The 27,196-nt window shown below is 33.7% G+C and overlaps 1 protein-coding gene and 2 pseudogenes across 1 annotated transcript in view; all 3 read left to right on the top strand.

Moving 5' to 3' along the window:
* LOC120589495 (complement receptor type 2-like) overlaps positions 1–27,196 on the top strand; it is a 124,281-nt gene that overhangs the window by 43,602 nt on the left and 53,483 nt on the right. The window contains exons 19-20 of the mRNA XM_039847009.1: positions 8,955–9,131; positions 9,761–9,860. Of these exons, the coding sequence (XP_039702943.1) occupies positions 8,955–9,131; positions 9,761–9,860 (277 nt within the window). The remainder of the gene's footprint in view (positions 1–8,954; positions 9,132–9,760; positions 9,861–27,196) is intronic.
* LOC120589497 (40S ribosomal protein S6-like) lies at positions 4,115–5,745 on the top strand (annotated as a pseudogene).
* Positions 6,589–8,008, top strand: LOC120589498 (histone deacetylase complex subunit SAP18-like; annotated as a pseudogene).

Genomic DNA, 27,196 nt, shown 5'->3' with positions numbered 1-27,196 from the left:
ATAAATAATTTATAAACATACAATTATCAAATATAAATATTTAAATATATTTAATATTTTAATATGTATAATGTAATGTAATATATAACATAACATAATTATGTTATATTTCTGTTATGTGAGATGTTTTATATACATAAATGTTATATTTATAATTTAGAACATATGTAACATTCTGTTATATTTGTATTTTATATAATATGACATAAAATTATATTATATATTATAATTATATAATTATGTATAACTTTATTAAGCTATATAATATATAATTATATAATATTAAGTTGTAGTTTATACATATAGCTTATATATTACATATTCTAATACATAATATTAATATATTTTATGTATAATATACACACCATATATAATACATATTATAAATTGGTACATTATATAATATACCATATTATATAGTATATTATGTAACATACACTATATAATATACAAAATGTAATATATAATATACAGTTTGTTTTATAAAATATGTAAATATATTTAAATATTTAAATGTGAAACTATAAAAATTTTGAGAGTGCATGCTTCTTTTTCTTCTTTGACTGATAGGATTGCTTATGCAAAACATTTGCAGCTCCCTTCATTAAGAGTAGAATATACAAAGTGGGGAGCGGCATGTACTCCAGGCTGACAGCTCACGTTTGAACAGCCATGGAAGTAATAATGTATAAATTGTGCTTGTAGCATAGAATAAATCAACCTGCCTTGAATGGAAGGTTTGAATCAGGAGTATTTGAAAGCAGAATGTGTGGTCCAAGACAAAAACTACAATGGCAATATATACCCACTAGAATGGTTAAAATTTTTAAAACCGACCATACCAAGTGTTGCAATAGGATGAATTAACTGGGATGAATAGGATGAATATCATATACTGCTCATTGGTAAAATGATACGACCTCTTTGGAAAACAGTTTGGTCATTTCTTAAAACATTAAAAACACATTTATCACATAACTAAGCATTTTGTTGTGAAGTATTTGCTCGAGAAAAATGAAAACATGTTCATACAAACTTGTAAATGAATTTAATTTTCCTAGTGGCTTTATTTGTAATAGCCAACAACTGGAAAAAATTCAAATATTTTTCAACAGCTTGAATGGATAAAGTCAGTTAAGGTATATTTGTACAACTGAATATTACTCAACAACAAAATAACGTTTATATATATGCAATAGCTTGGATGAATCTCAACATATTTATGCTGTGTGAAAGCTAGACCAAAAAAAAGGACAAATTGAGTGATTCAGTTTATATAAAATTCTAAAAAGTCAAATCAGTCTATAGTAAGAGGAAGCAGGAGTGAGTTTGCCTAGAGAAGGGGGTGAGGAGATAGCTGGATTACAGAGATCTGAGGAAACCGAAGGGGATGTGATGGAAATGTCTTGATTGTGGTGATGAGTTCATGGTGCATATGTCAAAAGTCATCAAATCGTACACTTTAAGTACTTTTCAATTATTGTATATAATACATCTTAATAAAGCTATACAAAAGATGTTTTTAATACTATGATGGATCTTGAGTTTATAGAGTTTATATTAGTATATTTATCATTGGAACTCGCTGTTTGAGAGATCGGTAACAAAGGAGGAAAAGGAAACTAGATCAAGCCTTCTCTGGGCTATAATCCAAATTTGCACTTTTATTATTGCAAATACTGTTCTTAGAACTCAGGTAAGAATTTTGGATAACTAAAGAAAAGGTTTGCCATTCCAAGAAGAGTTCATCCCACTGCTTTGTTGCTTTAGATCTCTTTCTAGCCTCTCCCCATGAGCTTTGCTGTGACAGTCAACCTCTCCTAGAAAAACTTTTGGCACCAAGAGCTCCACTTGGAGTCTCTTCCCTTGTTCAGCATCAATGGATGAGAGAAACTTCAAAATTATATTCATTCTACATATCAGTTGGAGAAAAGGTGAAGGCTTAAGATTTGAAATCACAGGAATTATCATTTACTTGGTAGATTTTACTGTTTACTGCAATGTTTCTCAAAGTGCTGTTATCTATCAGAATCACCTGTGTTAACTTTTTAAAAATACAAGTTCCTGGGCTATAACCCTGAACCATTGAATCAGAGTTTGCAGGGCGGGAGGATATAGCCTGGACTCTTGACGGTTTTTTAAGTTATGTAAGCAATTCATCATTCACTTGTACATTGCAACAAGTATGCACTGAGTGCTAAGCACTTGGATTAGGTATAAATTTAGAGGAACAAAAAGCACGGAGTCTCTGGCCTTCATATTAAGCATGTCTAATCTACATGTCTAATATTTATTGAGAGAAATAGATATTTTTAAAGCACACAACTCTAAAAAGCACAACTTGTAATAAGTAGTATAAAAGGAAAAGGAGAGAGTCTGATAAAAAATTATTATGGGGTGGGGTAAAGAAGAGTTTAGATTTGAATTCCCTGAGATGGTCAAGGCAGGCTTTAATAAGGAAGCAGCATTTTAGCGGAGACATGGAAGAAGAGTAGAAGTTAGAGTGAAGATAAAAGCATATCACACAGAAGGAATATCATAGATAGGAGAAAGAACATATGTCTTAAAGACAGGGACAAGGCTACAGCTCAGTTAGAGGACAGAGTGGTACAAGATGAGGCAAGAAAAATACATCGGGGCACCCTTGCTTCACAACTGCTGGTTCAATAAAGGTAATGTGTAGTGATCAATATAAGGATGTCTAAGATTAGAGAAAAATAAGTAAGAAATGTTAGCTTTCTCGGACCATCAACCTTTGCGTAAGTAGGGTATGCAGAGTATGTCCCCTAATTCTGACGAAAGCAACTAAGCATGAGAAAAAAACAACTTGGCAACAATCCAGACCTAAGAACTAGTTGGAGCTACTTTTTTTCAGGACTTCTCACATCTGTCAGTAGTCCAACAGAAATGATGATAGAGCTCATGAGTTTTAGAAATTTAATCTCAGGCTGAATCTGGGACACACTCAGTCAGGAAGGCTTCTGAGATAACTGGTCACCAAAGTCCTCCAATGCTTTTTCAACAAAACAGTTCATTTCAAACCAGCTCTGTACACATAAGCAGAAAATAAACTCTTGGAAGCAAAGAGAGCATACCCATTTTTGCAGAATATTCAAATCTATCTCTTAGTATTTTCCTTTTCTATGAATGATAACTATACTACAATTTGTCATGTATATATGTATTAGGTGCTACTAAGTGCTTTGCATTTTGACCCTACCAGCAAACTTGCCAGGTAAATATTATCATTACCTCTATGAAGATGAAACTGAGGCTCAGTGAAATTAAGCAGCAGGTCTAAGACCTCAATGCTAGTAAATAGAAGACTTTGAGTTCAGATCCAGGTCTCTATGAATTCAAAGTTTTTAAGACTATATGCCATTATCTTTTGTATTAGTTTCTTGTTGCTGTTGCAACAAACTACCACAAACTTAATGGCTTAAAATAACAGAAACTTATTCTCCTACGGTTCTGGAGGTCAAATCTAAAATGGGTCCACAGAGCTGTGTTCCTTCTGGAGGTTCCAGGACAAAATAGGTTCTTTCTCTCTTCCAGAGTCTGCCTACATCCTTTGGGCTCATGGTCCCTTCCTCTAACTTCAGAACTAGCAAGGCAGCATCTTCAAATCTCCTTCTCTCTCCTTTGATACTTTGTCTCCCTCTTATAAAGACCTTTGTGATTATATTTAGGACGTGCACAGATAATCCAGGATAATCTTCCCATATCAAAATTCTTAATCACATTTGCAAAGCCAGTTACAATATTAGGTGATGTTCACAGGCTCCAAGGATTAGGGCATGATGTCTTTGAAAGCTCCTTATTTAGCCTACCATACATTTCTACATATATTTTCAAAATTTTAGCTGAGCCTGCCGAGAAAATCTATTACTATTAGGGTCCAGTTTTGTAGCAAATGGTTACAACCCAACAAACAACCTGCAGTGTATATATTGAATATGACTAGTGGAAGTTTAAAATATATGTAGAATTGAAATACATGATGAGGATAGAACAAAAAAACAAGAAAAAAGTAAATGAAGTTAGCATTTTCAATCGTTCTTGCACTGTTGGGAAAATAATTGTTAATAACATGTTAATACGTTAATATTGTATGTTTTCTTTAAGGGAGCAATAAAATAATCTAATAAAAACAACAATACAATAATTATAATTGATTATCACAAGGAGAGTGAAATAGAAGATAATAAAAAATAGGTCAAATAAAAAACAAATAGTAAGATAGTAGATCTAATTCCAAATATATCACCAATTATGTTAAATATAAACAGACAATTCCACTTTAAAGACATAGATAGTCATATTGCCACAATTCCTAAACTGTGGGCTGAAGTGCCCTAGGGGCCTCCATGAACTCACAGCGGGCCTGTGGGATATTTTAAATTTTCAATGGAAACCTAGCAACACTCCATATTTCTCAGATACTGTGCACATTACTAGCTCATAGTGGCTCCTGGTTACATTAGATTGCAGTAGGTTCCTCTTGATGACATCAAATCTTTGCAAAGCTGGATCTTCGGTTGTGATAAAGGAAATGTACCACTCTTTTTCGTGGCTCCTCAGAGGCGGTAGGCTGCTTCTTGATGAAGCTGAATGTCTCTTTCCCAATCACTGGCTGCCAGAAGCTCATTGGAGTGGGTGATGAACATAAACTTTGAACCTTTTATGAGAAGCGTATGGCCACAGAAGTTGCTGTGGAAGCTCTGGGTGAAGAATGGATGGGTTATGTGGTTCTAATCAGTAGGAATGACAAACAAGGTTTCCCAATGAAGCAAGGTATCTTGACCCACAGCTGTGTTTGCCTGCTACTAAGTAAGGGGCAATCCTGTTATAGACCAAGGAGGACTGCAGAAAGAAAGCACAAATCTCTTCGAGGTTGCATTGTGGATGCCGAGCTGAGCGTTCTCAACTTGGTCATTGTTAAAAGGAGAGAAAGATATTCTTAGTCTCACTGATACTATTGTGCCTAGTCACCTAGGGCCCAAAAGAGTGAGCAGAATCCGCAAACTTTTCAGTCTTTCTGAGGAAGGTGATGTCTGCCAATACTTTGCGAGAAAGCCCTTAAACAAAGAAAGCAGGAAAAAACCTAGGACTAAAGCACCCAAGATTCAGCATCTCGTTACTCCATGCTTCCTGCAACACAAATGTTGGCGTGTTGCTCTGAAGAAACAGCATACTAAGAAAATAAAGGAAGAGGCTGCAGTATATGCTAAACTTTTGGCCAAGAGAATGAAGGAGGCCAAAGAAAACTGCCAGAAACAGATGGCCAAGAGACTGAGACTTTCCTCTCTGAGAGCTTCTACCTTTAAGCCTGAGTTAAGACAAAAATGAGATTTTATAAAAGTACAAATAAAAAAGATCAGACATAAAAAAAGAAAATGTATGAAAAGAAAATTATGTGAAATGGGAAATGAGATGGCAGTTTATAATCTGATTCCAAAGTTTGAGAATTTAAGTGTTCAATATCCCATTATTAAAAATTATGGTGAACACCAGACTTATTAAGTTATTTGGACCTAATAAATGGAACTGTTAAGTGTTTCTCTTTTGGCTAAGAATGACACAAAAATATTATTGAAACCCTCGCAGCTCTATGAACTAAGTTTTGGATCCTCTATCATAATGAATTAAAAATAAAAACTATACAGTACATACAACAGAAATAGTATACATGTTCATACATGACAAAATGACAACATGACAAAATGAATGAATATAAAAGGAAGAAAATATACCATGCAAAAGAAAACAAAGAAAGCTGATTCGGTAAATATGGCAATCTTTGTCCTTAAATTATTATTCTATGTTTATATTTAAAATACTTATTGATATATTGAGGATTAATCTATGATCTTATTTTTTGTTTTGTATTTATCTTAAAATAAAGTAGACAAAGTAGAATTTGAAACAAAACTTATTACTAGACATAGACATAATCTACTGCAAAACATAATAAAAATAAAATTAAAATGGACAGAATTAGAAAAAGAAATAAGACAAATGTACAAGAAGATGAAATATTTTAACGCAACTCTTTTAATATCTGGTACAATAAGCAGACCACCCCCTCGTCCCCCAACCAGTAAGTATCTAAAAGATTTGAACAAATATGATTAATTGTTAACTGGGCCTCACCGGCATGCCCACAACACTACACTCACCACAGACACACCTTTTTTTACAAATATGCATTACAGAATTATCTCAGCTAATCATATACTGAGCCAGACAATAAACATCAATTTCAAAGATTGATAATAAATACACAGGTTTAAAAAATTCCTCAAATGTTTGTAAATTATGCAAAATATTTCTAAATAAGCCATGGGTCGATGAGGAAATTATAGTAGCCATTATCAAATATTTGGAGCTAAAAAAACAAAAATATGGTACTTTAAAACTTTTGGAATGCAGCTAAATTTATGCTTAGAATAAAAATAATAATCTGAATATTTATTTTAGAAAATGTGAAAAGTTGAAAAAAAACTTGTTATTATTTTAAGAAATTTATTTTTTTTTAAAGTGCAGCAAATAAACTCAAGGAAATTTCAGTAAAGATTAAATGAAGAAAAGTTAACAGTAAATCAATAAATGCAAAGGTTGATTCTTTAAAGCTTCATAAAATTGGACAATTGATGGATCAGGCTCAATCTACCCTCCATGATTTGAGTTAGTTAGCAGGGAATGTGGGGAAGAATAGGTGATTAACCAAAACAGAAGCAATTCCCAAAACTAATGTAAAGTGATAATACTTTTCCAACAGATATTTCTTCTTGATTATATATTATTTAACTCTAAATTATATTTTTATTACTTTAACTTAAACCTTTAGGCTTTAAGGGGAACTAATTGAGTCTAATATTTATTTCAAGATTTGTATTTTAAAATATATACTCTCATAAAGCAAAGTGTAGCTTTAGTTGTTGAACTTTGCTTACAAAGCATGTGCTGAATTTCCTTTGTGCTGAAACAACTGACATCTGTATATTGGCAATATCTTTTAACATTTTGATTGCTCCTGAAGGCCAGAGAAGAGGTTTATTATAGTCCTGCTATGTCTGGATGGTTCACTAGAGTGAAGATGGATGGTGAAATGCATGAAGGCATCTTAATACACAGGAAAATGATAAATGAGGATGGGATAGATAAAGTCAGGGCACAACACTTCCTGACTGGCTAAAATTTGAAGCTATGAATTAGTTTTCAATTCAGTGAAAGAATAGATAGATTAGACTTCATTCTCATGTTCTCTTTGGGGTTTGAAGGTCAGAGTGAGCGCCTCCAGGGCCATTGGAGGAAGATAGCAGTGGAATCTCACGTAATTCAGGAGGAAATGAAAGAGATGGAGAAGCCAATTGACCGGAAGATTTTCTCACTGCTGCAGTGTGCTTTCAACAACGACAATGGGCCACCACCACTGCAGAATGGATGAATTCTCCCACAGGAACATGCAGTCCAGCAAATTGCAGATCTACACCTGGATGGATACAACCTTAAAATAACTGGCTAGTTTAGTGAAAGAGGTCTACACAGAAGCTAGAAAGGAAAGCACACACTTTAATTTTGCAATTGTTTTTATGGCTATGAAAAAACCTGGCTATCGAGTAAAGGAGATTGGCAACACCATGTCTGGGAGAAAGGAGACTGAGGAGCCCATGACTCTGCAACCGCAGAAGTTCCATATAGGATATTATTTGGGCATAGTGATCATCCCTCTGCATCAAGCACCACCTCCTTCAGGGTGCATGAGGCCATATTAAATTTTATTGACTATTTCTTGAGTCTAATTTTCATCCAGTTATGTAAAACAAATCTATGCTTTTCCTTTCCCTCATTTTTGTCATTAAGCCTTTAAACTCTAAATAAATTGTAATGCATCTATTTATGAGTTAGGTTTGGCTGTGTTATGATTTGACTATTAATAGAAAGTTCATGTTTCAAGTTCTTCTGTAAAATATGAAGAAAGTGCTCTTAGCATTCTATGTAAAGCTGTATTGTTAAATATATGTGTGTAATAAAAAATAATAGATAGATTTGGATGGTAACCACACAATAAAATATACAAATGTCAAATTATAACATATACCTGAAAATTATATAATTGCATTAACCAATGTTACCCTAATAAACTTAATTTTAAAAATAAATAAAAAATAATGGATTAGATATAGGTATAAATATATAGATATAGATATATAGATATAAAGATACAAATAGATATAGGGAGATATAGAAAGATACAGATAGATATAGATATAGATATAAATATAGCTATATCTCAATGGCCTTGAAAATAGAAGGGACTTTTTAAATGGTGTATGCTGATTTAAAACCTCATTTATAAAGTTGCTGCTAAGGGAAGCAATCTTTTTACCATAATGAAAGTGTTCTTTTTCAAATATAGCTTAAGTTCTTGAGCATTGTCTACAAAAACTGTGCTAAATTTCCTTGTGCTGAAATAATTGACTTGACAACAGACTTCCAACAGTGGTGACTGTTACTGAAGGCCAGAGAAGAAGCTTATAGTCCCGCTAGGTCTGGGTGGTCCCCTAGAGTGAAAATGGACAGTAAAATGCATGAGGACATCTTATTACACAAGGAAATGATAAATGAGGATGGGATAGATAAAGTCAGGGCACAACACTTTGTGACTGTCTAAAATTTGAAGCTATGATTAGGTTTTCCTTCGGTGAAAGAATAGAGATAGAGATATATCTTAATTCCCTTTAAAATAGTTGGGACTTTTTAAATCAGTACTTGGTGATTTTAAAAGCTCATTTCTAACATTGTTGTTATGAGAAGCAAACCTTTTACCATTATTAGAGTGTTCTTTTTTTTTTTTCTATAATCATATCTATAAATCATGTTGAAGTGAAAGAGCAGGTAGGAAGAAGTTCCTCCACTGACTTTGATGTTGCTGTGGTCTTGGTCTCCAGGTCAATGCAAAGCCCCGGAGCACTTTCAATTTGCCAGACCTATAACACTGACTGATGAGAATGAGTTTCCAGTTGGAACAAGTTTAAAGTATGAATGCCGCCCTGGTTACTACAAGAGAGTGTTCTATATCACCTGCCAAAAAAATTTAGTCTGGTCAAGCCCTAAAAATTGTTCACGTAAGTAACTCTGGACTGAGAATTCCTCCGAATCAGTTAAACATTCATAAGATCTGACACAATTGTTCACATTTGGAATTGAGACACATATGATTTGGTAAGTTTGCCTAAGGTACGGTAGATGTGAGAGTTATTCTTGTAGGTCATATCTTCCTACTACTTTGAGTTCCTGGCACTTTCATTACAAGTTTATTTCCTGACAAGTGAACATTACAAGGCATGATTAAGGGTCTCCATTCACTAAGGGTCTCTCATTTTCATAACTGAAACTAACTAATGAATGACTCAGGAAAGAAAAGAAAAGTGCAAGCGGAAAAAAAGTCCAGTGTTTTAGATCTTTACTTTATACTGATCGACTCACAGAGTAAACATTTTGGTAACAAGTAAAGTTTACATTTTTTCTGGGAGGCACAATATGGAGGTGAGACAGAACTGGAGGGGAGGTCTTTTTAAAAGTGGTCCTTAGTACGTGGTTGATTTTTGAGGCATCTCGTGAGATTCCTCAAGGTGACAAAATCTATGGAACTACAAATACTCTTCAGTAAGTGATAGCCGGGTTGGGACCTTATGTCTAAGAGAAGTTCCAAGTATTCTACACTCAGTTTCCAAATTCTGCTTCTTTCTCATAGGTAAATCATGTGGCTCTCTTCCAGACCCCATAAATGGCAAAATGGACACAAAGGGAGATAATCGGCTTGGATCAATTATTAATTACTCTTGTAATGAAGGGTGAGTTGGCAGTAACATTGTTTGGTATGACAGTTCAAGAATTATAACACCAATCTCTAAGCAATAGTACTAGATAGAGAGTTAAATTATCTGTTCACTAATAGTAGTCAGATTTCTAAGCAGAGGTAGTGGTTTGAATCTGGGCATTTAACTACCCTTGAAATGACTAAACAAATATTTCCAAAAAAAAACCCCAAAGCAACAAAACAAAACAACAACAACAACAACAAAAACATCTGTATCAATACTACAAACTTGGGGAAAAGGAATGCCTGTTGCACACCAAATTAATGAACCTAAAACCAAGGGTAGCCTTCATTAGATGGAAAAACCAGCTTTCTAAAGGAGAAAATGGAACAAACACTAGTTGACCTGCACATATATTCTTACCTCAAAGCAATGAGAGTTAGATGTATGTGGTGGATTCAGGAAGCGGTGGGAAAGAATGATTTAATTGAGATGATGGAGCAGATGTGGGGAATGGGTAGTTTTTTATTGCTATAGCACCTCTCCAGAAGTACACACAGTGCAGGAATCTTGCTGTGGGCATATTTTTAGCTTATCCTTGGGGGGAGACAACCAATTTAGAAAAAAAGTAGAGAGACTGCTTCACCTTATATCTTAACATTTGCTTTGATTTTATTCCTTATTGCTTACTTGCAATTCATACAAAAAAGCAAGTGAAAAATTAAAATAACAATAACTGTAAAATAAACTTAAGTGGATACACTACTGACTTTAAGAAACATTGCAATTAAGATGACAGAGTAGGTGAATGCAGTGCTTTCTTCCTCCCATGACCACATTAAAATTACAACTAAATTATAGACCTGGAAAACCATCTGAAGAGTAGTTGAACAAAGTCTTATAACTAAGCATGTAAAGAAGAAGCCACATCGAGACTGGTAGGAGGGGCAGAGATGTAAAACAGGCTGGTCTCACACCTACATGTGACAATTGACAATCAGGAGGGATATATCTCAGCTGGAGAGGTCCCCGCTGAGGCCTGTGGGGTCCTAGCCCCAGGCAAGTCTCCCCAGCTGGGAACACCTATGCCGGAAAGAGGAGCCCTCATAACATCTAGCAGTGAAAATCAGCTGCAGTTCCATCCAACTGGATGAGATGGAAGACTGTTGGAAACCCAGGCATCCTTGTAAAGGGCTGCACAGAGAACCTTTCACTCCCAGTCACTCACCCTGGGCTCTAATGGAGGGACTTTAGCTAGGGAAGTATCAGAGACATACAGAGAGAGAGACTGAGTTTTCTGGTTTCAGAGCAAGGGCGGGAAGAACAGCTGCCATTGTCCCTATGTTGAGCCTTCCTCCCCTGCGGCCAGTGGCAGGTGCCATCTTTCCTGCATTGAGCCCTCCCCCAACAAAGCCAAATTGTAATGTGCATTGACCTGGTGAACACCACTTTCCTTACCCTGGTGACTCCCTGAGACTATGCTTCAACCAACCCTCATACTGCCCATGACTCTTTCAGCAGCTGAGCCTTATGACTAGCCCACAGGCAGCGGCAGCCTCAGGGTGCCCTGAGCCTTTTGCTGAGCTGCCCTAGGACTGCTACTGGTAACAGCCAGCCTCTGTTTACAGCATGGCCTCTCCTATGCATCTCCAGGTTCAGCACAAGAAATGACCAGCCATGGATTGCTTTGTAACTTTTGCCAGGTAGCCTAGCAGAAACTGACATTGGTCGGCAATGGAGCCCCTTTCAAGAGGCCAAGGGCCAACACACCCAGTGGGTGGCTTAGGATCACAGCAGAGCACTATGCATTTAGCCCCACAAGTGGCACACCCAAAGGGTGATCTTGGCAGACACAAGAGCTCACTGTGGCAAATCAGACTCCATGACATCAGCTCCCTCACAGCAGCTAGTACACTGTGGTTGTGGTCAATATTCACAGTCAGTCAGCCTGAGAGTCAATCTTACTCACTGAAATGCCAACAGCAACCAAACCTGAACTACAACAGAATGATACACACAACCCTCACAAGGGACACTCCTGGACCACCTAGCTCAGGTGATCAGGTGATAGTGGGCCCCACAGGACACCTACTAGCAGATCTACCTAATAAATAGAAAGATACAAAGAGGCAAAAATTAAACAGACACAAACGAGGAGACAAAAAAACATGTCTCAAATAAAAGAACAGGAGAAAAACCCAGAAAAAGAACCAAACAAAATGGAAGCAAGCAATCTATCACATACAGAGTTCAAAACACTGGTTATAAGGATGCTCAAGGAATATAGTGAGAACTTTAACAAAGAGATAGTAAGCACACATACACGCACATCATAGAAATCATAAAAAAGAACCACTTAGAAATGAGGAATACAATGACTAAAATAAAGAATACACTAGAAGGAATCAACAGCAGATTAGATGAAGCAAAGAATGAAATCAGTGATTTGGAAGACAAAGTAGCAGAAAACACCCAACTGAAACACCAGAAAGAAAAAGGACTTTTAAAAACTGAGGATAGTTTAAGGAACCTCTGGGAAAGCATCGAGCACACCAACATTTGCATAATAGAGATACTGGAAAGAAAAGAGAGAGAGCAAGGAATTAAAAATCTATTTCAAGAAATAATGACTGAAAACTTTCCTAACCTGTTAAAGGAAATAGATATACAAGTCCAATTACAGATAGTCCCAAACAAGAGAAACCTAAAGAGGCCCATACCAAGACACACCATGATTAAAATGCCAAAGTTTAAAGACAAAAAGAGAATCTTAGAAGCAGCAAGAGGAAGACAGTAAACTACAAGATAGCTCCCATAAGGTTGTCAGCTGATTTCTCAATAGAAACTTTGCAGGCCAGAGGGAAACGGCATGAAATATTCAAAGTGATGAAAAGAAAGGACCTACAACCAAGACTATTTGACCCAGCAAGCTATCATTTAAAATTGAAGGAGAGATAAAGAGCTTCTCAGACGAGAAAAATCTAAAGGAGTTCATTACCACCAAACGAATATTATAAGAAAGTTTAAAGAGACTTCTCTAAGAAGAAAAAGAACATATATATGAAAAATAAAATGGCAATAACTATGTAACTACCAATAATCACTTTAAATATAGGTAGATTAAATGCTCCAACCAAAACGCATGGAGTAGTTGAATAGAAAAGAAAACAAGACCTATACATATGCTGTCTATAGGAGTCCCACTTCACACAAAAAGACACACAGAGACTAAAAGTAAAGGGATGGAAGAAGATATTTCATGCAAATGGAAATGAAAAAAGCTGGGGTTGTAATACTTATATCAGACAGAATAAACTTTAAAACAAAGGCTATAATAAGAACAAAGAAAGGCATTTCTTAATAATAAGGAGATCAATCCAAAAAGAAAATATAATCCCTGTAAACATTTATTCACCCATAGCAGCACCTAAATATATAAAGAAAGTATTGACGAGCATAAAACGAGAAATTAACAGTAATACAATCATAATAGGGGACTTTCACACACCATTGACACCGATGATCCGATCTTCCAAACAGAAAGTTAACAACAAAAAAAGCAGCCTTAAATGACACATTAGACCAGATGGATTTAATTGATATTTTTAGAGCATTTGATCACAAAGCAGCATACATTTTTGCCCATGGAACATTTTCCAAGATAGACCACATGCTAGGTCACAAAACAAATCTCAGCAAATTTAAGAAGATTGAAATTCTATCAAGTGCTTTCTCTGACCACAATGGTATGAAACTAGAAATCAATTATAAGAAAAAAACTGAAAAACACACTAACACATGGAGGTTAAATAACAGGCTACTAAACCATAAATGATTTAAAAATGACATCTAGGAAGAAATCTAAAGATACTTCAGACAAATAAAAACAGAAACAAATGACTCCAAATCTATGGGACACAGAGAAAGCAGTCCTAAGATGGAAATTCATAGGAATACAGATCACCTCAAGAAACAAGAAAAACCTCAAATAAAAAAAAAACTAACCTTACACTTAAAGAAATAGAAAAAGAACAGCAAAAAAAAAAAAAAAAAGCCCAAGGTGAGCAGAAAAAGGAAATAACAGGATCACAGCAAAAATAAATGAATTAGAGTCTAAAAAGACAATACAAGAGTTCTTTGAAAAGATAAACAAAAATTGATAAATCTTTAACCATTCATCAAGAAAAAAGAAAGAGGACCTAAATAAATAAAATCAATAATGAAAGAGGAATGACAACTGACACCACAGAAATCAAAAAGATTATTTTAAAAATACTATGAACAATTATATGCTGACTAATTGGACAATCTGGAAGAAATGAATAAATTCCTAGAAATGTAAAATCTTCCAAGATTGAATCAAGATAATACAGATCTGAACAGATTGATTACTACTATTGAAATTGAATAAGTAATCAAAAAACTCCTCACAAACAAAAGTCCTGGACTAGATGTCTTTACAGGTGAATTTTACCAAACATTGAAGGAAGAATTAACACCTATCCTTCTCAAATTATTCCAGAAAATTCAAGAGACTGGGAAGCTCCCAATCTCATTTTACCAGGCCTTCATTATCCTGATTCCAAAACCAGAGAAAGACATTATAAAAAAAGAAAACTATAGGCCATTATTCCTAACGAACATAAATGCAAAACTCCTCAACAAATTATTAGCAATTAGAATTCAGCAACGTTAAAGAAATCATACCCCATGATCAAGTGGAATTTATTCCTGGGATGCAGGGTTGGTTCAATAATTGTAAATCAATTAACATAATACACAAAATAAACAAAATGAAGGCTAAAAATCATACAATTATATCAATTGATGAACAAAAGGCATTAGACAAAATCCAGTATCCGTTTATCATAAAAACTCTCAGCAAAGTATGAACCGAGGGAACATACCTCAAACTCATAGCTAACATCATACTCAATGGTGAGAAGCTAAAATTTTTTTCCTTAAGATCAAGAACCAGACAAGGATGTCCACTTTCACCATTTCTAATAATATTGGAAATCCTAGCCACAGCAATCAGACAAGAGAAAGAAATAAAAGAAATCCAAATCGAAAAGGAAGAATTAAAAAGAAAAAGTCATTATTTTCTGATGACATAATATTATATAGAGAGAACACTAAAGATTCCATCAAAAAGAAAAACTATTGAAACTGATAAATAAATTCAGTAAAGTAGTAGAATACAAAATTAATATTCAGAAATCAGTTGTATTTTCATACACACATAACAAACTATCAGAAAGAGAAATTAAGAAAACAATACCATTTACAGTTGCATCAAAAAATAAATAAAATACCTAGGAATAAATTTAATCTAGAAGTTAAAAGACCTATACTCAGAAAATTAAAGACATTGAAAAAAGAAATTAAAAAAAATACAAATAAATGAAAGCATATACCATGATCATGGATAGAAAGAATTAATATTGTTAAAATGTCCACATTTACCCAAAGCAATCTATAGATTCGGTGCAATCCCTATCAAAATAACAATGGCATTTTTCACAGAACTAGAACAAATAATCCTAAAATTTATACAGAACTGCAAAGACACCAAAAGGCCACAGCAATCTTGAGAAAGAAGAATAAAGTTGGAGATATCATGCTATCTGATTTCAAACTATAATACAAGGCTATAGTAATCAAAACAGCATGGTACTGGCATAAAAACAGACATATAGATCAATGGAACAGAATGGAGAGTCCAAAATAAATCCATGCCTATATGGTCAATTAATCTATGACATAGGAGGCAAGAATATACAATGAAGTAAAGATAGTTTATTTGATAAGTGGTGGTGAGAAAACTAAACAGATACATGCAAAATAATGAAACTAGACCACCTTCTTACACCATATACATGGATAAACTCAAAATAGATTGAAGACTTAAATATAAGACCCCAAATCATAAAACCGTTAGAAGAAAGCACAAGCAATAAACTCTCTGACACCGCTCTTAGTAATATTTTTTTTCTAATATATCTCCTTAGGCAAATGAAATGAGAAAAAATAAACAAATGAGACTACATTAAACTAAAAAGCTTTTGCACAGCAAAAGAATCCATCAACAAAACAGAAAGACAATCTACTGAATGGGAGAAGATATTCACAAATGGTACATCTAATAAAAGATTAATACCCAAAATTTATATAAAAAAAAAAACCTCATACAACTCAATGCCAAAAAGATAAACAATCTAATTTAAAAATGGGCAGAGGACTTGAATAGACATTTCTCCAAAGAGAACATACACATGATCAATAGACATATGAAAAGATGTTCAACGTCAATAATCATCAGAGAAATGCAAATTCAAACCATAATGAGGTGTCACCTCACACCTGTCAGAATGGCTATCATTAATAAGTCAACAAACAAAGTTTGGTGAGGGTGTGAAGAAAAGGGAGCCCTTGTGCACTGTTGGTGGGATTGCAAATTAGTACAGCCACTGCTGTGGAAAGCAGTCTCAATATTCCTTAAAAATTTTTAAATAGAACTACCTTATGACCCAGCATTTCCACTTCTGAGTATTTATCTGAAGGAATCCAAAACACTTATTCAAAAAGATGTATGTACCCATATGTTCATTGCAGCATTATTTACAACAGCAAAGATATGAAAGCAACTTAAGCAACTAAACAATTGATTAAATAAGAGGCGGTAAATATATATAATGTAATATTATTGGCCATGAAAAAAAATGAAATCTTACCATTTGCGACAACATGGATGGACCTATAAAGTATTATGCTAATTGAAATAAATAAGTCAGAGAAAAACAAATACGATATGATCTCACTTATATCTGAAATCTAAAGAACAAAATAAATGAACAAACCAAACAGAAACAGACTCATAGATAACAGAGAACAAATTAATGGTTGTTAGAAGGGAGGAGTTATGAGGCTGGGTGAAAAAAGTGAAGGGATTAAGAAGTACAAATTGGTAGTTACAAAAAGTCACGGGGATGTGAAGTACAACATGGGGAATATAGTCAACAATATTGTAATACCTAGATACAGTGCCACTTGGGTACTAGACTAATCAGGGGGATTACTTTATAAACTATATAAATGTCTAACCACTACACTGTACACCTGAAACTAATATAAAATAATATTAAATGTCAATTTGAATTGAAAAATATAAAATTTAAAAAAAGAAAAGAAACACAACTTGTACCAATGCAAATTTAAAGAAAAAATCAAATAACCTAAACAGAACTCAATTTACATATTCCTGGGGAAAAAAAATTTATATATATAAACATTACTAGTACTGGAAGCCTCCTGCGTGCCTCTCCCAATTCTCATTCTTCCATCTCCAGAACCTATCCAGAAGTAGCCGCCATCTTAAATTCTGTGTTTTTCATTTCCTGGCATTTCTTTTTTATTTTCTGCTATGGATAGTCCTGCTATGTATAGGTCTAATTTTAGCTCTCTATAAATAGCATGATATTATATGTACTTGTCTTCAACTTTTTTTCTTTATTTAATAGTTTGTTTCTAATACTTATCCATGTGGTTGTCGTTAATTTGTTTTTACTTCAGATGGCATTCCCTTGTATGATTAAATCACAACTTATTTATTTGTTCTTAGTTGTTTGTTAGATAGTGGATTGTTTCTACTTTTGTTTCACTTTGTTTTATTTTGGCTATTATAAGCATTACTGATATAAACACATTTATACATGTCTCCTGGGACATACGTGCATAAGTTTCTCTAGGACAGTGGTTTTTAAACTTATTTACCATGACCCACAGCTAAGAAATATATTTTTACAGCCCTTGTACACACACACAGACATATATACACATATGACGCACACATTTATGTAAATTAAAAGTGCTCTCAAACTTTCCACCATTTTTATACAACATTGTACCAAAGGTTCTAGCCAGAACAATTACTCAAGGAAAATAAACCAAAGGTATCCATATGCGAAGGAAGAATTAAAACAATCTCTGTTTGCAAATGACAAGTTTTGTATAAAAAATCCTAAAGATTAGAGACACATACCAAAAAACCTATTATAGCTAATAAATTCTTCAGCAAGATTTCAAAATACAAGATGAATATGCCAAACTAAATTACATTTCTATACAGTAGCATTTGAACAATTTGAAAGTGAAAGTAATTCTGCTTGCAATAGTATCAAAATAATAGAATACTTAGAAATAAACTAAACCAAAGAAGTATCAAAGTCTACACTGAAAATCACAAAACATTGTTGCTACAAAATTAAAGAGGACCTAAATAAATGAAAGATTTTCCATGTTCACTCATTGGAAGGCCTAATATTGTTAAGATTGCAACAATATTGACCTATAATATTGACCTCATTAAATTGACTTACAGAGTCAACATAATCTCTACAAATGCTAGCATTCTTTTGCAAAAATCAACAAGCTGATCCTAAAATTCATATGAAAATGCAAGGCACCCAGACAGTCAAACCACTATTGTTAAAGAAAACTTCTCAATTTCAAAACTTGCACAAACCTTCAGTAGAATGAGTGGTACTGTCATAAAGACAGATATACAGAGTTAGAGAATAGCTTGAGAATCCACAATTAAACCCATATATTTATAATCAACTGATTTTCAACAAGGGTGTCAAGACAATACAATGGTGAAAAAATGGTTTTTCAACAATTGGTCCAGGGGTAACTGAATAATCAAATGCAAAAGAATTAAGTAGGACCATATCTCTAACCATATATAAAAATTAACTCAAAGTAGATAAAAGACCTAAATTAAGAGCTAAAACTATAAAAATCTTTGAAGAAAGCATAGGTATAAATCTCCACGAACTTGGACTAGGCAATGGTTTCTTAAATATGACACCCAAAGTACAAAGAATCAAAGAAAAATAAGCAAAATTAGACTTCAAGAAAATTAAAAACTTGCAAAAAACACTCCCCAAAAAAGTAAAAAGGAAACCCATAAAATGGAAGAAAATATTTGAAAATTAAAGATTTTATAAGAATTTCATATCTATAATATATAAAAATCTCTTACAACTCAACAATTAAAAGATAACATGGTTTTTTTAAATGGGCAGTTTTTAAATAGATATTTCTCCAAAGAAAAATAAAAATGGCCAATAAGTACCAGTCATTAAGGAAGTGCAAATCAAAACCAGAGTAAGATACCACTTCATATCTACAAAGATGGCAATAATCTAAAAGACAGTCAATAATAAGTGTTAGTGAAGATATGAAAGAATTAGAAGCTTCATATATTGCTAGTGGGAATGTATAATGGGTGGCTGCCTTAGGTAATAATTTACCAGTTACTTAAACAGTTAAACATAAAATTGGCATATTATTTAGCAATTTCACTCCTGGATATATGTCTTAAAGAACTGGAAACATGTCAAATTTAGAATGCTATAATACTATACTGGTGGTGTATAAGTCGCTTTTAATTGAATATTTATTAATACGTATACAATTTGAAATATGTAAAGTGTAACATCAGCAGCATAAAATGTGAGGCAGAGGGGAGAAGTAAAACTGTAATTTTGTATGTGATTGAAGTTATTATCAACTTAAAATGGACTGTTATAACTATAAGACATTTTATGTAAACTTCATGGTAACCACAGGGGAAAAACCTCTAGATATGCAAAGGAAAGGAAGAAATCTGAGCATAGCATTACAAAAATATTAATAGAGCACAAAGAAAGATAGCAAGAGAAGAAAGATAGAACTACAAAATAGTCAGAAAAGAATGAACAAACTTGTAATAGTAAGTCCATACCTATAAATAATTACTTTAAATGTGAATAGATTAAATCCTCCAAAAAAGACACAGAGTAGTCAAATAAACTTAAAAAACAAGATATGACAGTATGCTGCCTACAAGAGATTCATGTTAGCTTTAAGAAATCACAAAAGCTGAAAGTAAAGTGATGAAAAATGACATTCCATATAAATGGTAACTGAAAGAGAGCAGGGGTCACTATACTAATATCAGATAAAATAGACTTTCAGTCAAAATTTGTCACAAGAGTTGAAGAAGGTCATTACGTAAACATAAAGGAGCCAGTTCATTTAGAGGACGTAACAATAGTAAATATATATGCACCCAACTTTGGAGCACTATACTATATAAAGCAAACATTAACAGAACTGAAGGAAGAAATAAACAGCAGTACAATGATAATAGAGAATTTTAATACTCCATTTTAGACAATGGATAGATCATCCAGAGAGAAAATCAATAAAAAACAGCAGTTGTGAATAACACTATAAAACAAATGGATCTAATAGAAATAATACAGAACACCTAACTCAATAGCAGCAGAATACACATTTTTCTCAAGCACATATGGAACATGCTCAATGGATAGATCATATGTCAGAATACAAAACAAGTCTTAAATTTAAGAAGATTAAAATCTTATCAAGTATCTTTTCCAACCACAGTGGTACAAAACTAGGAATCAGTAACAGTAGGAAAATTGAAAAATTCACAAATATGTAGAAATTAACACACTCCAGAACAACCAATGGGTCAAAAAACAAATCCAAATGGAAATCAAAAAGTATTTGAGATAAGTGAAAGTGGAAACGCAGCACATGAACAGTTATGGGATTCGACAAAAGCAGTTCTAAAAAGGAAATTTATAGTGATAAAGGTCTACATTAAGACAAACAAAAAAAGATCTCAGGTAAACAATCTAATTTTACACTTTGAGGAAATAGGAAAAGAAAAACAAATGAAGCCCAAGTTAGCAAGAGGAAGGAAATAAAGGCCAGAGTAGAAATAAATGAAATAGAGATTAGAAAAAAACAAAACAAAACTGAGAACAAAGAAACTAAGAGTTGCTTTCTTAATAAGATAAAGTAGATGAATCTTTAACTAGACTAACTGTTGTAGCCACCAGCCCCGGAAAGACACACGGACCACCAGAAATCAGTGAGTTATAGGAAACATGCTCTTTATTCAGCCAGCTGGGTCTGCCAGGGGTTCGCAGACCCCAAATTAAGCAGCCCCAAAATGTAGAGGTACAGGGTTTTTAAGGCCTAAATCCCATTCCTCATTCTGTCTTAAACGCAAAGGTCTATTTTTCTCCTATTCACTACCTGTCAACCTACAGGTCAGGTGTGCAAGCAGAGGTACAGAAGCAGAAAGCTTATTGTTAGAATGTTATGTTCCCATGGGTGATAGCCTGTGTTCCTATGGGCGATAGCCTATGTTTCCATGGGCAATAGCCGAGCAGTAATTTTCCAGCCAGCACATAACCAAGAAAAAAGAAGAGAATTCAAATAAATAAAATTAGAAATGAAAAAGGAAACATTACAATCAATACTACAGAAATGCAAAGGATTATAAGAGACTGCTATGAAAAATTATATGCCAACAGTTTGGCTAACCTAAAAGAAATGAATAAAACCCTAAAATCATACAGCCTCCCAAGACTGAACCATGCAGAAATAGAAAATATGAACAGACCAATAACGAGTAAAGAAATTGAAGCAATAACCAAAAACTTCCTAACAAGAAAAAGTCCAAGACCAAATGGCTTCATGAGTAAATTTTATCAAACATTCAAAGAAGAATTCAATACCAAGCCTCTAAGCTCTTAAAAAAAAAAAAAAAAAAACCATTCAATGGAATATTATGCATTATTAAAAAAGAAGGAAATCCTGTCATTTAGGAAAATGTTCAACTAGAAAACATCATGAAAGAAACCATACACAGAAAAACATATACTGTATGATTTCTCTTATATGTAAAATCTAAAAAAGTAGAGTTCATATACCCAGAGAGTAAAAGAGTGGTTGCCAAGAGCTGAGGAGCTGAAGGAAATGAGGAGGTGTTAGAAGATACAACTTTCAATTATAAAATGAATAAGTTCTGAGGATATAATGTACAACATGGTGAATATACTGTGTTATTAATACTGTATTGTATATTTGAAATTTGCTAAGAGAGTATTATATTAAGTGTTTTGCCACATGCACAAAACCCCCCAAACTGGTAACTAAAAGGTGATAGCTGTGTTAATTCACTTGATTGTAGTAATTGTTTCACAAAGTACATGTATATTAAATCATCATGCAGTACACCTTAAAAAACCTGTACACAATGTTCATGGCAGCATCATTCATGATAGCACCAAAAAGGAAACAAGCTAAATACCCATCAATTAATGATAAACAAGAAGTGGTACTTACACACAATGGAATATGGAATATTACCCAGACATTAAAAGAAATGGAGTACTGACACATGCTACAAAATGAATGGACCTTGAAAACATTATGCTATGCGAAAAATGCCAAACACAAAGGATCACATATCACATAATTCTATTTATTTAAAATGTCCAAAATAAATAGGGAAAGTAGATGTTTGTAAAGGGCTGGGTGCAGGGGGGAAGGGGAATGGGAGTCACTGCTAATGTGTATGGGTTTTCTTTTGGGGGTGATGTAAATGTTCTGAAATCAGATGGCAATGATAGTAGTATGACCCTATGAATACACTAAAAACCACCTAATCACATACTTTAAATTAATGGATTTGATAGTATGTGAATTTTATCTCAATAAAAGTATTTTTAGATGTGTCACAAAACAATACTTGCTACATGAAGCATATTCATATTTTCATTCTCCTGTATTCCATTTTTTATGCTATTTCCAATCTCTGTGTTGACTCATGACACCCTACATTGTTTTCCTGACAATCAACAGCCCATTGTAACTCTAAATCTTGATTGGGATTACATTATAACTCCATATTAATTCGCAGAAAATTTATAGCATTATAATAAAATCTTTCAAATTACGGACAATTCATTTATGTTTTCTTGCATGACTCTCAATAGAAGTTTCTAATATTCTCCATAGAATTTTGGAATATCTTTTTAATATATTCATTCTTAGATATCTAATATGGTATACTATTATAGTAGTATTTTATTTTATTTTGTTATTAGTATATAGCAATTGACTTTTAAATATTGATTTAACATACAAAACCTGAATAACTCTCTTTTGAGATATTATATTTTAGCTATAGACTCTTTTGGATTTTTCAAGAGTATAATCATAAATTCAAATAAGAACAATTTCAATTATTTCTTTCCAGTTCTTGTTCTTCTTATTTATTTTTCTTGCCTTATGCTGGCTGAAATCTCCACTATAATGTTATGCTGACAGTGGGCAATTGCCTCGTTCCTAATCCCTAGGAGACAGCTTTCAATAATTCAACATTAAATATGATGTTTGCTATAGGGTTTTATTATACATCCTTTTTTGAGTTCTATTCCTAATTTGCTAAAATTTTTATCATGAATGGATTTTGAATTTTGTTAACTGTATTTTCTGCATCTTTAGAGATGATAATATGACTTTTCTCCTTTAATCTGTTACTGTGATGACTACATTAACAGATTAAACATGAAATTTTATGATTAGGAATGTATTTGATCAAGGAAATCACCTTGAAGTATAATAAATATTTTCTATATATTATTAGATTTGTTTTATAATATTTTGTTTTAGATCTTTTTCTTTTATGCTCATGAGTGCGATAGTCCTAATAATTTCACTTCTTATACTATCCTTGTCTAGCTCTATAGCTAAGTTATTTTTATTAATAAACAGAGCATGTTCCTTTTCTAATACAGTCTTGATCTACCAAATCTTATAATAGTCATTTTTTTTTCAAGTTATATCTTGCATTTCTATCTGTTTTCTGTGTATATCTTGGAGGCTATGTAATTAGGTGCATACGCATTTACTACTTGCTTATCTTCTAAGAGTGTTACAATTTATCATTATATAGGGTTGCTATTTTTCTCTAGCAATGCTTTTTGAGTGCAAGACTATTTTGTATGTAGATTTAAATTCCTTATTATATTTTTAATATAACCACAGTATTTTCTTTTGATTATTATTTTCATAATCTTTTTTTATCTCTTTATTTTTTACCTTGTTGTATCATTATGTTTTAGGTGAATCTATGGTAAACACTTACTTAGATTTCTTTAATCCAGTCTAATCTCTGCATTATAACTAAAGAGTTTAATCCATTTGCTTGTAATGTAATACTAATATTTAAAATTAATGCCTATCATCTTATTTTGTGCTTTTTATTTGCACTATTTTTTTACTTATGTTTTTCACAATTTTAAAATTTATTTTGTTGATTAGGTTTTATATTCTTATTCCATTATTTCTTTTACTAATTTAGAAATTATAGCCTCTGTTTATATTAGTTTTAATGTTACCCTGGAAATCTTCTTAACTTGTATACTTTAAAATTTTAAAGTTAATCACATTTACTCACCTCTGTGCAACACATAGATCTAAGAAAACTTTAACAAATTGAATTTGCAAATATATTCAATGGTATGTTGACTCTGTGGGACTACATTTATTTATATATTTGTGTAATAAATATTTATTGAGCACTTACTCTATGGTAGGAACTACTGTAGGTACTGGGAATACACCAGTTAACAAAAGAAAGTTTATCTTTAATGAATCTAAATTATAGTGAGGGAAACAGACAATCAACAGATACATACTGCAATATGAGTAATAATTTCTGTGAAGAAAAATATATAGGCTGAGGGAATAGAGAACCACAGGGAATAATGGAGGTGTTATTATACAAAGAGTAGTCAGAGAAGGTAACTCTGAGACAGTAAAATTTGGAGACTTGTACAAAACAAGGGACTGAGCCACACCGGGGAAAGGGCATTCCTGACATCAAGGACGAAGTTTTATTAGAGTAATGTGTTTGGATCTGTGAAGGTTCGGTAGGGAAGCCAGTGTGACTACACCAGGGTGAGTGAAGAAAAGAGTGACAGGAAAGTGGTCTGAAGAATAGCCAGAGCCAGATCTTGAAGGGCTATGCAGGCCACAGTACGGGCTTTGGACTTTAACCTACATTTGAAAGGAGGTCACTGGAGGTTTTAAGCAAAGGAGTGACATGATCTGATTTACGATTTGAAAAACTCACTTTAGCTGTCATATGAAGGATCTGTTGTTGGAGGGCAAATGAAACAGAGAGACAAGTTAAGGGCTATTGTTTTGTCCAGGTGAAAGATGACCCTGGCCAGAACTGGAACAGCGGTTCTTAATTTAGCAATCTCTGGAGACATTTTTGGTTGTCACAACTGAGAGGGTGCCACTGGAATTCCAGTGGGTAGAGGCCAAGGATGCTGCTAAACATGCTCCAATGCACAGGGCATTCTCCTAACATCACAGAATGATTGGTCCAAAATATCAATAGTGTCTGGGCTGAGAGTCATGAGAAGTGATTGTATTCAAAATATATTATGAAGGTAGAGATGGCAAAATCTATGAATGGACCAGATATTGAGTAAGAAATAAAAAGAGAAGTATGGATGACTCCAAATTTTTGGTTTAATACGAAAGCAGGAAAGAAGGAAATATCATGAATGGAATTGAATAATTTTTTCTAACACTCAACACTAAATGACAGTGTTTTGACTGTGCCCTAAATTATTCTCTAACAGCCAAGCTATCATTTACATGCAAGAGTAACAGATAAACAAGGTAAAACTAACAAATTATATCAAGTTGGTATGTTTTGTGGAAGAAAGATAACTCCAGTCAACCCAAAATAACAACTCAAAAGTTAGAATGAAGTGGTTTAAAAACTTACCAGTGAGATATAAAACTTGTAAAACATGTCATCAAATTATTTATTTTTAATATGGGAATTTTTCATTTAATGTAAAATAGGATCATTTCTTTAAAGAAGAATTTAAAGATATAATTATATCTAAAATCACAGAGCATAACAAGAAAGTTAGAAATTAAAGAAAAATTTTAAAGTGCTAGATTTATAGTATAAGTCTCATTCTTGACCTCAAAAATCAAGAAAACAAATACATGTAAATGGTTCATACATATTTTTAATGGATATTACCAAAGTAGGATAAAAAATTTTAAATACAATTTCCAACTGAAATCATTAGTCATATATATATAGAAGATACATACATACATACATACATACATACATACATATGTACATAACGAGATGGAAAAAAGTTATTAAACTGAATTCCTCTTAGAATAGACATTATATTTCAAAAAATGGTGACCTCCAAGGGGCTGTTCTGTACAAGGTAGGGGAAGAAGTTGCTTGTTACTGAAGAGAAGAAGGAATAGAAAGACAAATGAGGGATAGAGTAAAATGCCTAATGGCATCCACTCCCCAGTGTAACACCTCCGTACAACTTCCCCAAAATTAAACAAAATAGGTTCTGAGCAAGTGGATGTCAGGGAGATACCTAGAAAAAGACTGAGCTTTGCTGCTGGATAAAACAGAATGCAGAACCCGAAGTCAGCAAAGATGGACTCAGTAGTGTGGAAGCAGAGAGAAGTGTAGGGAAGTAAGTCCGGGACACACAGAAATCCTGGGGGTGAAAGAAGACTGCCACACAACTGTAAAACACGTCCTGGTCCAGTTTAACCACACCTAACTAACAGTTGATATTCATGTTATGTGTATATCTCTTTATTGAAAAGACTGAAAAAATTTACTCTAAGCTCCTGCCACCCAAAAGTGGTTCACAGACCAGCAAGACTACCATCTCCTGGGAGCTTATTAGCTTGTAACAGAGTTTGGGTAGCTTTTTTTTCTATTACTGGGATTTTCTGTACCTTTCTTTTTTTCCACAATGAATTAACTTTAGTAATTAGCTATTAAATAGTTATTACTAAAACTTTCAGGTCCAGGACAAGGTGGGCAGACTCACTTTTTCCTGCTTCTCTCTTTACATATAACTAAATACCCTGGAAATAGTTCGGCATAGAACTGTGAAAGGAACATAGAAGTTGGAAAGGTGGACTGGCTAGGGGCCACAGAACTGAGAGAAGGACACCATCATGAGTTCCCTGCATTTTCTTTTCATCTTTCAACCTGGGTGCTGGAGAGAACTGCAAGGTGGAACAAGCAACAGGTAGAGGAAAGGAGAGGAGAGGAGAGGAGAGGAGAGAGGAGAGGAGAGGGAGAGGAGAGGAGATGAGGGGAGGGGAGAGAGGAGAGGAGAGTGGGGGAGAGGGGAGGAGGGGAGAGGAGGAGCAGAACCTTTTTTTCTGGTCATAGGACTGGGAAAGAAGAAGCCAAGCAGAGACATAGTGGAGAGACTTATACTTAGTGGCTCTGGTGGCCCAATCTGCCCATATTAACAGCAGAAGCAGAAATTGGAGATGGGGGAGTCTATCCTTCCCATGTCCCACACTCACGGGAAGCGGCAGGCCCCCCACCTCTGCCTCTTTTCCTCACCAGCAGCTGCGTAAACAGCATATTCTGGGTGGACTCTCATGCCCCACATTAGCCAGCAGTA

The sequence above is a fragment of the Pteropus medius genome, unplaced genomic scaffold, assembly GCF_902729225.1.
Source record: "Pteropus medius unplaced genomic scaffold, Ma_sr-lr_union100, whole genome shotgun sequence".
Classification (NCBI taxonomy): Eukaryota; Metazoa; Chordata; class Mammalia; order Chiroptera; family Pteropodidae; genus Pteropus; species Pteropus medius.
Note: the sequence above shows the minus strand (reverse complement) of the source record. Positions and strands in the feature narration are given on the sequence as shown.